Raw genomic sequence first — 11,718 nt, 5'->3', positions numbered from 1 at the left:
TAAGGAGGCAAGTTGAAAAAGCCAGGAGCTTGCGAGGCTGAAAAAGAACGGGACTGATGGGCAAAGCTGGGATTTTTTACAAATTTTTTAGGATTTTTTTTATTTAGTTATGCCTCTATTCTCCCTCCATTTTGGTTGTTTATGATACTGACAACAAGCTGTCCCAGTAACCCGTCCTCGATTCCCCCCACCCCGTGTGCCCGATCCGGGCTGAGATCGGCCATGCGCCCTGCTCGGGCGGTACACATAACGATCGGTACGGACACCCCTTCTTTATCAAGAGGAGAAGGGGGTGCCCACATACGTCCCTGCAGCCCTGACCTAACCTATCACCCCCCACCCCCCAAAGAAGAGCATGAAAATGCAGCAAGGAGCCATGGATTGAGGATGAAAGGAGCGCAGGGTGAATGGAGAGCCCCCCGGGCTGCCCCCCATGGAAGTTGGGGGACTTTTGGGTGATCGGAGTATTTTTTACAGATTTTTTTCTCCTTATTTTTTTGGAAAGCACGGTCTGCCTTTGCTTTAATGTCTTCCCCTCCTCTCTCCCCCTCTGCAGCCTCTGCTCCTGTCACAATATTCACTGAAAGAAAGGAAAGCTCACAACTTTCACACCGGACTTTTTTCCTTTTATTTCACTTCTCCAAGGCTAGTTTTGGGGTTCGTGGCACCCCCCCACAAAACAATAAATATATGGATAGAGATTTATTAGGAATTAAAAACAAATTAGACATTTCTCAGGCTCATCAGACAAGCTCATTACATTTATTTCACTTTTCTCCCCAAACTTTGTCCCCTTGCACCCCTTGATTTCCTCCCAATAAAGTCCTTGCACAGGCGGAGAGGAGGGGGGTGAGCTGCTAGAACTTTTTTTTCCCCTGCTCCCTCTCTCTCCCCCCCTCCTCCTCCTCCTTTTCTCGTCCCCCCCTTTCCCATAATTTAAATAACCCTGATTTTTATGCTTCAGAGGTGACTGCGCCGGTCCAAATACCCTGCAAACTCACCGCGGGAGCCTTAACATCCTTCCTACGGTCGATTTTCGGGGTTTAGGTGCCTTTCCGATTTTTTAATAATTTTTTTCCCATATTTTTGCCTGGACGCTGCGGGCCTGGAAATTGTTTGCTTTCCCCTCTCTCCAGCAGCCATTGTAGTGTATGCGCTGCGGATCAACCCAACTTGCCCCGGGAGACGCGCCCACCCCAAACGCCGCCCTCTTGTCCCGCTAAGCTCCGCCGCCGTGGACGCGATCCGCGGCGCTCCGGCCCATGGCGTCGACGGTGCTGTCACCGGGCCGGCCGGCGGTTTTTTTTAGTCTTTTCGGTGCGCTGTTGTGAGGCGGGGCAAGGTCGGAGACCGGGTCGGGGCGGGATGTGGCCTGACTGGCTGGCGGAGTTGGCACTCGGGAAAAGGCTACGGGCGATTGGCAGGGGAAGTTGTCAATGTAGTAAGGGCCGGGTTTGGCCAGCAGGTTAGTGTGTGGTACTACTTAAAGGGGAGCGAGGCTAAAAGTTGACGTATTTCGAATTGGAGTTGTCCGACTTGTGAGAGGGTGTTGTTATGACCTTCCTGGTCAGAGGTATTGTCACCACACATGGTCCTCGGGGGTTCCTTGTCGTTTGCTCCCCCGCTTACACCGGGGTTGATGGGGTACCCAGTGGTGAGGCGAGTATGCAGACCGCTCTGCACGGCTCCTCCACAAGCAGCACACCCGGTGACACCAGGACATGACTCACCGTGACACACAGGCTTGTCATTGTCACCCCGGTGTGTGTGTGCAGCACATGTCCCCTCTCCTGCCCTTCCTGCCTCTGTCAGGGTCATGACTGCTGCAGCTCCACACACGAGGTTGTATCCAGGGCCTGGACTAGTCATTGGGGACTCCAAACTGAGACAAGGCTGGTGTAATAAATGCAACCTTGTTATTAAATGAAAATGTGCATTTATTACATGTGTGCATTGCAGCCTGCAGGCCATTGCAAGTGCGATCAGTGCATTGTGGGTGCATTGCAATGGCTCATGCATGAACATCCCAGCCCCAGGTCTGTACAGAGGTACAGGCTTTGTGTTATGGGGCTGGAGGAAGTCATCAAAGGACATTAAGCCGGGTGGCAGATGGAACATATAGTCTCCCATTCACAGATCCTTGTGGATGGATGATTCACATGTTCCGGCTAAATTAAAAGAGGAATAAAACACAGATGTGTGCAGGGAGAAGAGCCCCCTGATTCAGGTAAATGGGGGGCTAGGGAATGTGACCATGTGTCGTGTTAGGGTACATGCACTTCCACCTGCAGGCTAAACATTCTGAATGGAAGTTATCAAAACTGGAGCAGTTGTCCACAGTAACAAATCAGCTTCCCTCTTCAGTTTGTTCATTTAGGCTTTGAAAATTAAAGACTGAAGCTGATTGGTTGCTAGGGACAACTGTTCCAGATTCTGTCTGCTCCAGTTTTGATAAATTCCCTTCTCTGTTTTAGCGTGCAGGTTGGTGTCCACCCTGTGCTGGCAGTGAGGGGCAATGCTTTATGTTCTAACAACACAAGACACTTTAACTTTGTTTTTGAAATGTCAAGGTGACGTGCAGCATGTCTGCATTACTCTGCAGCCCATCAGAATTCAGCGTTGCAGCGTGAACAGGACACAGAGATAACAGTGGTCTTCTATGTGCCCTTGTGTTGATCTAGTTGAGATAATGTGAATGTAGCCTTACATCCTAAAGCTGGCCATACACTGCTCTATTTTTTTTCCTTCAACCCACGGGCTGAATGAAAAAATAAAGCAGATTCCTCTAAAAATACTACGGGCGCGTTGATTGAGAAATCCCGGCTGCTTCTTTTGTGTTCTGACAGCGGTTGCTGGCCGCTGTTAGAATACCCAAACGGAGCCGGCAGCTCACTGGCTGCTGGCTGTGTTCATACGAAGACCGGCTCCTTCGATCAACTTATTGAGGGATGCCTGCCAAAAGGGTGCCGACAGTGGCACCCACTGTGCAGAAATTCGCACAGTGTATGGAGTGGACTACAACCTCTGCACAAATTAGTCAACTAAATGTGTGATTGTAGTCTTTCACAGGAGTGAGCTTGGAGTGGTTCTACGTTGCAACACACACGGGGACCATGGAGAACAAAAGTAGCCACCCTCCGGAAGGAAGGACAGTGTCAGCACCAATTCAGAGATGATTTGAGGATCTACAGCTGAGCAATACACAAATAAGATACATTCTTTTTTAATAGTTCAGGTACTTGAATGTCATTTTAAGGTTTAGGCTGGGTTCACACCTAGGCGTATCGAATATGCGCGTTTGTACCGCGATTTGCGGTAAAAGAAAATGTGCGACAGACCCGCGTTTCCGAGGGCTACCTGTTTGTATCCCAATGGATGCGCGCGGCAAATACGCCCCAAAGAAGCTCCTTGCAGCGCGTTCCTACGCGCTGTAAAACGCCCAGGCGGGAACCATGCCCATAGGCAATCATTGGTTTTCACATGTTGAGCGTTTTACAGAGCGTAGGAACGCGCTGCAAAACGCCCAGGTGTTAACCAGGCCTTAGTGTCACTTTAAGGTAAACTTGTACTTTGCTCTTGCAGAGCAAAACAACAATGTCACTTTAATGCTTCCCAGCTGCACATACTTACCTTTTTTTTTTGCTGTCCTGCTGCTTTATACAGCTGTAGGGAGCACAGAGAGACAGCCAGTTGGAGCTTACACAGGGCTGCAGACTATCCCTAGCCCCAGTGCTGTCTCCAGTGATAGCCGGCAACAGTTATAACCAAAGAAAAAGTGGGTGTATTCTCCTGGACAACAGGTATTAAAACTAGGGCTGTGGAAATTAAAGATTAATTTCTCGATTAATCGTTAAACTTTTTGAATGATTAAAATTATTTTGATCGCTAATGAAAACACTCACCTCTCCGCCGGTTTCCGGGAGTCCGGTGACGTCGATGTCCGTGACGTCACCAGCCTCCCCCCCTTCGTTAGCCGACGGAGCCACCTGGGCCGGTGAGTTTGCCAAGAAACTTTCTGACGAGCGCCAGCCAAGGCATTGACCTATACACATACAGCACAGCAATGTGTAAATAAAAGAGTGTGATCCTAGTTCATTTTATTACTTCATTGCTGTGCTTTATGTGTATAGGCCAATGTAGTTGGATCTGTATGGCGGCAGTGCTGGCTTCCTTATTTATATCATCATAGGTTTGCTCACCAAAGAAAGAAAAATTAAAGAAGCTTACACTGAATATTAGAAGGTCCGCGAAACACATTCTCCACAGCCAATATTTGTAATTAATTGGGGATCTAATTTTGCAGAAAAAGGGAAAAGTGCCATGGTCTGCAATCTGCAGTATTTGTACATGCATAAGTCTGCTTATAAGGGATGTTTGCAGCATGGGTTAGTTCTCGTGGCCTGTGTTGTCTGGTTTTGACTGATATGACACTTGATTTAATTCTAGGAAATGGGTTGACCCAGGAAGAAATTACATTGTGACTCTAAGGTCATGGCATTTTTTTCCCATGTGTAGAATAGTCTTTTGTTAAAATGTATAAGTTGATAAAGAGTATTCCTACAGTTTAGTTTTACAGTTGTGAGTACACAAGATCATCAATGATTTAAAATATCCCTTTTGTAGCTGCAATAAAACTTAACCTTGCAGCAGAGAACTAAGAATGTGCAACTGTGTGTGTTCCTTGTTCTCAGGCAATCAGAAAAATTAGTTTCAGAGTTCTTGTCACATTAACTGATGCATACCAATGCTGTTAAACTTGGTCTGGGCATCGAAGCTTCAAAAAACTCTGGCCACAAATGGGTTAAAGAACCCAAGACTAACTGAAAAGCAGGTATCCTTTTTAAAACTTAGATGTTGAAATGTTGTTATATAATCAATTGGCATTAGTATGCTATTCAGGGCCTGACACTCTCCCAAAATGTGACTGACCGGCCTTATTACATCATACTGACTGACAGACAACTTGTATCAAGTAGAATGGAAGAAGCTCTTGTTGTATCATGAGACACTTAGCTTTTTTCTGCATGAACCATTGAACAATGACAATGTAAGGAAGTATTGTGCCACACATGTTAGCTAAGGTTAAAGAGGGGAGTATGGGGAGAGTAGAACATACTCTAAGACCGAGAGCTGACTGATCATGTGACCACTGATCAGTCTGCTCCCAGGGTTACAGCAGTTACTGTTGGGACTGCATCCTCTACTCTCTGCTCCTCCAGTGCTGGCTGGAGCCACAGGCTAGTGACGGGGAAGGGTGCAGCTGGCTCAGAGAGGCAGAGACAGCTGTCAGTTATGCAGCTGGATTGGATACCATCAGTGGCTGTGCCCTGTCGGTCAATAACAGGCATTGGCGTGCAGTAGTCGATAGAAAAAAAGGATTGGCTTTAATTCCTTTTGAAAATCCCTACATGTTCCCTTTTAAAATCTATACAAAGTTGTCATGATGGGCAGAGATGAGCGAATGGAGCTACTGTTCCAGGGTCTGGTTTGTTCTCTGTTTGGCCATTTATTTAAGGGTGGTAAGCAGAGGGGAATTGCAGAAAGATGTCCATGGTTTTACAAAGAACCCTCCAAAACCGGGAGGTGAACTAGACTCCACTGTCCAAGACCATATGAGATGGCATGCTGTGCAGTGTCAGTCCCAGGGCCTGCTGAACATGGAAGAGGGATGAAGTGTGCCATTTTGGAGAACCTGTCCACTACAATTCTGCCGTCACATGGTGAGAGGTTCATGACAGTATCCAGAGGCACATGTTCGCAGGGTTCCTTGGATATAGAAAAAGAAAATAAAAGGGCTTGCAGGTGCTCGAGAGGTGATTTTGAGAGAGGCTACCAGTAGTGACAGGACAGAAAGGAGAACATCCTGTGGACCTCAGGGTGACCTGCCAGTTTGATGCCGTGGGCCCAATGGAGACTCTTGATCCTGATGCTTGATGGGACCAAAGTTTTTCCTGGAGGAATTGGGGTCACTGTCAGAATTTGAGCTGAAGGAAGAATGGGCTGCGGGTTAGAGACGACTCTGTTGTATGGGTGAATGCATCAGCTCAGGGATTGCTGGAGCCGGGTTTCTTTATAAAGATCAAATTAAAGTAGGAAATGATAAAGGACCAATGGGCTTGTGTTGGGTTGAGACATCGAGCAGACTGGAGAGCTTGTAGGGTTTTGTGATCTGTAAATATGATCAGACTACGTGGAGATCCCTCCAGAAGATACCGTCATTTCTCAATGTCCTCTTAATTCTTTTCCACAGATATTTAAAAAAAAAAAAAGGATGGAGGAAGGGTTTATGGGTATCTGCATATTCGAAAATGGTTTGGTTAGGAGGGCACAGAGCATCAAAAGCTTCAGGGGGACAGGTCAGGATAGTAATAGTTGCCACCAGACAGGAGTAATTCCTGATAAAATGCTGTTAATGGTTTGTAAGAATTGCAAACAAGCAAGAAGATATACAAATTCACTTCAGAGATTTAAATCACACAAACCTTTACTTTACCTGCAGTGGTGTTTTTACTATAAGCAGTCCAGTAGGTTGGTATCGGCTCGGTTATATCACCGGAGGCTACAAAATGACTTGTTGACTTTATTTGATAGACTTTTCCTAATCAAACTTAAGCAAACAATATTTGACACAGAGAAAAATTCAAATGCTGCTTCTGATAATCTTGTACCTTTCTGCGTTGTGGTGTAAATGTCACAGAGAAAGGATTCTGTAGCACCAATTACACAAATCATGAAGTGTAACTGTCATTTAAAGATAGAATTTCTTTCAAAAATAGTGATTGGCCACTCATAAAGAAGCAATAAAAGAATCCATAGTGTAATACTATAAAAAGATCTTTATTAAAAACAAAGTTAAAAACACACTCACAAGAGTAATGGCATGATCATCTTATAGGATCCATCTCCTCTCCGTGTCCTGCTCCGCTGCCGGCCAGTTACATCAATCCCACATAGAGATATAGCAATTGTTCGATCACACAAAACTACAGTCTGTAATAAAGATGTTTTAATGGTACTACACTATGGATTCTTTTATTGCTTCTTTTAGGAGTACATGGGGAAATCTGCTGACTAAAAGAGAAGAGACATTACTGGTGTTACGGAGTTCAGAGAACCGGATTGGAAGCAGAAATAAGTACTCCTATTTGAGCAATTTATGACTATTCCTGTGTAGTGGTCTACCCTATCTGGTGAGTGCGTTTTGGAACAAGTGGTGTCACACGTGGATGGGGAAAGGTTTCACTCACAGTACAGCATATGCAATTTAATTGGAAGATCTTGCACTAGTGTATGGTATACTGCGCGCATTTGTGGACTGTTTTGCACCTTTGGACGGAAATATTTTTAAGACTGCATCAACAGTGCAATAAATTAGCCACTATTCATTGATTGGTATTTGAAGGTCACCTATTTATTGATTTATACTGAAAACCATTATATCAGTTATTATTTATGGAACTTTATTGTATATATTGATTATTAGCGCTGGGTATCAGGTGTTATTGGTAGAAAAGGGGCATATTTGCTCCTAGCACAGCAGCTTTTTGTATTAAATAGGGGTTACTGACAGCTAGGAGTGCAGATCTCTATTGTGAATATACTAATTCAAATATAATACTTTGAGCAGGAGGATTGCATTTAAAATGTGTAGTAAATTTAATTTTACTTTAACTCGTATTGAGCACCAATCCCATGAGAATCTTACAAATTTGGTGATTGCTACTTGCATGCTGTGACGTATAGAAATCTAATTTTATATTTTGTTCAGTTTTTCTTTTTTAGTGAGATGTCTGCTTTCAGAAATACTGATGTTAATCCATGCTTGGAGGTTAGTTGAAAGCTAATCATTTAAAATAATGCTTTATAAGAACAATTTTCATAGTTTGCCATTTTTTTAAAATTTAAAAACAATTGTGTATGGAAGAATTCTTTTATATTTCTGTAACATTTTTGGTCAATGTGAAAATGTCTTTAATTTTGTATTTAAGGAAAGTGCTGCCTCTACAAAGTGCATGAATGTGAATAACTACCAAAAAGAAATGTGCACTTCTTACTTTATCAGATACAAACAATGCAGAAAGTTTTGGGTAAGTGGAAGTTATTGAACATGTATATTTAACCACCTTAGTAGAGGAAACATTTTGTAATTTTAGCACGCACATACTAAAATCTGGATTTTTGGATAGAAAATTACTTTAAAACTCCAATTAAGTATACATTATCTGACAGTGAAGGCCCTGTAGAATAAAAAAAAATGGTAGCTGCATTTTTTTCTGTTGCACGATATTTGCGCAGTTGTTTATCAAATCGATATTTTTAGGGGAAAAAACCCTTAGATGAATTTTAGTGCACACAAAGACAATATATCACTGTTTTTGGTAAAATATGGGGTTACATAGAGTAAATAGATGCCAAACATGTCAAGCATTAAAATTGTGCATGCCTATGCCATGGCGACATTGTATGGTACTCCAAATTGTCCAAAGGCGACAGAGTTAACAGTAAAATATGGTCCTACATTTATTATTCTCACTCAGACGTTCGCGGCGATACCCAACATGTGGTGCAATCATCATTTATGTACATGTGCATGCCCTACGCACGCGTTTTCATTCGCATGCAGATGGTGAGAGCGATGGGGTTTAGTTTTAATTTTTATTTATTTTACTATATTTTTGCTTCTTTGTAATTTTTTTTCCCCACTTAACTTTATTGCCATCACACCGGGGCTAACAAGCCCCTTTGTGTTAGCATTTGGAGGTGACAGGCTCTCTTTATGGAGACATCAGTGGGTCACCTATGCAGGCTAGTAAAAGTAATCTGGGTGGCATTACGGCGGTCGAGATCACTTATACAAAACGAGAATCTTCTGCTGAAAAAACAATGCCACAATCATATGGGTGGAAATGTGACATTTACCGTATTTTGCGGTCCATAAGACGCACCGGACCATAGGACGCAGGGAGGTCCGGTGCGCCTTATGGAGCACTCGACAGACCGTAGCTTCTGTCACAGCTTCTATGACAGAAGCTGCGACAGAAGCTGCAGTTAGTGACGGCTGAGACAGGCGGCGCTGTGATTACAGCGCCACGGTCTCAGTGATGACACAGAGCAGACGAAGAACGTCCGTTCTGTGTCTACTCTATGGTGATCTCGATCGTCGCCGCTGCTCGGTTTTAATTTGAGTAATCTCATTAGATCACTCGGATTAAACGAGCAGTGGCTCCTACTACTCGCCCGGCGCCCAAAACTGCATGTCTCGGGCGTCGGGATTCGCTCCATAAGACGCAGGCACATTTTCCCCCTCCTTTTGGGGGGAAAAAAGTGCGTCCTTATGTAGCTAAAAATACGGTCTACTGTATAGAACGTCCATGGGCCACTAAATTAAATAAATCTTTGTGTGGTTGGAGCATTTGAACAATTTATGTTTAGTTCTGGTATATATAGTTTGTGCTAGCTGTAGTTAAAAGTACCTGTTGTCACCAGAACAAGAGCTAAGGGCAAATATTTCAATAGGGATATTTGTTCTGGTCTACAAGGGGCACCTTTTTAGAGATTTTCTCGTACGTCCTGTTGTATCTTTAGAACAGAAAGTTAAGGAAAATCTTCCCCAAAGGGACAAAGACACCACAAATAAACTTAAAATGTTTTAACGTTTCTGTACTTGATCCAAATTTTAAATAAAACGTTTTGGCTCTACAGTCGTATAAAAATACATCTTCTTTGAAGTCAATGGTTTTAATTAATCAGTACATAAAAAAAATCTGGTCCTTAGCAGATCCTAAAATCTGGGTAAGTGTAACCTCAGATAAACAACAACACATTATATTTTACAACGGGTCATTGTTTATTTTACAAAAATCAAGCAAAAATGGAAACGTGGGGAAAAAAAACAAGTACACCCTTACTGCTTCCATAGGAATTAACAGGCTAAGCAGCTACCTGGTGCCTTTGATTAATGGTGTGTTGGGGAGAGGGGGTTTAAATGGCGAGGCTTGGAAAAGGCAGGCGTGGACATGCCGCATAGTTGTAAAGGGAGGAGACCTGGGGTGTGTGGGGGTTAGGGGGGTAAGGAAGAATGGCGAGAGCAGGGGTAAGTGGGTGGGCATGAGACAGAGTGGTGGTATATGTATATTCAGTTAAAAAAAAAACATGAATTGGTCACGCATGCGCACTGGTGGCAGTGCCGGTAGCGCAAGAGTTGGTTGCACTCCTGTCCTCTCAACAGGCTACCATCAATATGACAGTGAAATCTAGCGCATGCGCGGGATCTAGTGGTCATATTTCTGCCATTGCAATAGGGATAGTCAGTCTGGGAAGTTCATCCCCATTTATACCATAGAGCAGGGGCGCCCACTATTTTTCGTCTGGAGATCTACTTTTCAAATGACGAGCTCATTGAGAACTACCAAAGAAAAAACACCGAGAGGGGGCGTGGCGGTGCATTGAAGTCAATGGCACCGCAGCCAGGCTCTGCAGGCAGGCCCCTCGCCCACAGTGCGATCGCCTGCATTAGTGTGTTCCAGTCCAGTGCGATCCGCAAAAATGCTGCGAGCACTATTTTTGCAGATCGCACTGGACCGGAATGCAGGCACTAATGTGCGTTCCGCGTTCCGAGTCTGGAGGAGAGGACATGGCGATCTACCAGTTATCGCTACACGATCGACTGGTAGATCGCGATCGACCTTGTGGGCTCCCCTGCCATAGAGCATTATGAATGCAGGATGCGCTGGTGCCGCCATTACTAGTTTGTGGCACCTGAAACCCGGCCAAGCAAACGCAGTGTTTTCCTGTGTGTGAGAGCATACATGAACGCGTGGGGGGAAACGCGTCACAAAATTTGCTACATGCACTACTTTCCTGCATTTGGCATGCAGCCAAGAACCCATTTGAAATCAATGGGGACACGCTTCAAACACCGGAAACAAATGCCTGTGAACAGGAACGTGCATCACCGCGATGCTATAGTGTGAACAGAGCCTTATATGATGCCGGATGTCCTCACAGTGTGCAGTAAAGTAAAAAAAAAAGCTATTTTGGTACAAAAAAAGAAGCGTGTAAAGCTATGCAAGACTGAAGGTGCGTTAGGGAAGCAGAGCCCCAAATAACAAAAATGAATTCAAAATCAAAGGGGCGAAGACTGTTTACATTCACTGTGGGAAAAACTAGACAAATGTATATCTTGATGCAGGACTGTTGGCTTTGGAAGCCAATACTTTTAGGCTAGGTTACTGGGCTGAAAGTTTAGGTGATGAGTTAAGTGACACTAAACTCAGGAGTGAAATCTTAAAAATGCATTCAAGTATTCCACGTTCTGTATCACTCGGCTGTAGATCCTCAAATCATCTCTGAATGCATGCTGACACTGTCCTTCCTTCTGGAGGGTGGCTACTTTTGTTCCCCATGGTTCCTGTGTGTGTTGTAAAGTAGTTGATCGATGGGGGAGCCCTCCGCATCACCTCGCAGCAGTCCCGGCCAACAAGAAAAATGGTGCTCGTAGTGACAAACACGGACTTGTTCTGTGTTGTGAAGTAGTCACTGCTCCAAGCTCACTCCCGTAATGGACAGTGTCGGCACCAATTCAGAGATGATTTGAGGATCTACAGCCAAGTGATACACAAATAAGATACCTTTTTGTTAATAGTTAGTTAGTACTTGAATGCTGTTTTGAGATTTAAATCCGGAGTTCAGTGTTACTTTAACTTTTCGGGTTTAATA

At 44.2% G+C, this 11,718-nt stretch overlaps 2 protein-coding genes across 3 annotated transcripts in view; one reads left to right on the top strand and one right to left on the bottom strand.

Moving 5' to 3' along the window:
- PLAG1 (PLAG1 zinc finger) overlaps nucleotides 1-1,150 on the bottom strand; it is a 38,738-nt gene extending 37,588 nt beyond the window's left edge. For both annotated transcript variants that reach the window (XM_018560120.1, XM_018560119.1), the window contains exon 1: nucleotides 1,002-1,150. The gene's annotated coding sequence lies outside the window, so the exon portion shown is untranslated. The remainder of the gene's footprint in view (nucleotides 1-1,001) is intronic.
- A 340-nt stretch (nucleotides 1,151-1,490) lies between these two features.
- CHCHD7 (coiled-coil-helix-coiled-coil-helix domain containing 7) overlaps nucleotides 1,491-11,718 on the top strand; it is a 12,556-nt gene continuing 2,328 nt past the window's right edge. Inside the window, exons 1-3 of the mRNA XM_018560122.1 lie at nucleotides 1,491-1,573; nucleotides 7,769-7,828; nucleotides 7,989-8,087. Coding sequence (XP_018415624.1) covers nucleotides 7,787-7,828; nucleotides 7,989-8,087 — 141 coding nt within the window. The 5' untranslated portion in view covers nucleotides 1,491-1,573; nucleotides 7,769-7,786. The remainder of the gene's footprint in view (nucleotides 1,574-7,768; nucleotides 7,829-7,988; nucleotides 8,088-11,718) is intronic.

The sequence above is a fragment of the Nanorana parkeri genome, unplaced genomic scaffold, assembly GCF_000935625.1.
Source record: "Nanorana parkeri isolate BGI_ZX_2015 unplaced genomic scaffold, ASM93562v1 scaffold433, whole genome shotgun sequence".
Lineage (NCBI taxonomy): Eukaryota > Metazoa > Chordata > Amphibia > Anura > Dicroglossidae > Nanorana > Nanorana parkeri.
This window is presented reverse-complemented; position numbering and strand designations above follow the sequence as displayed.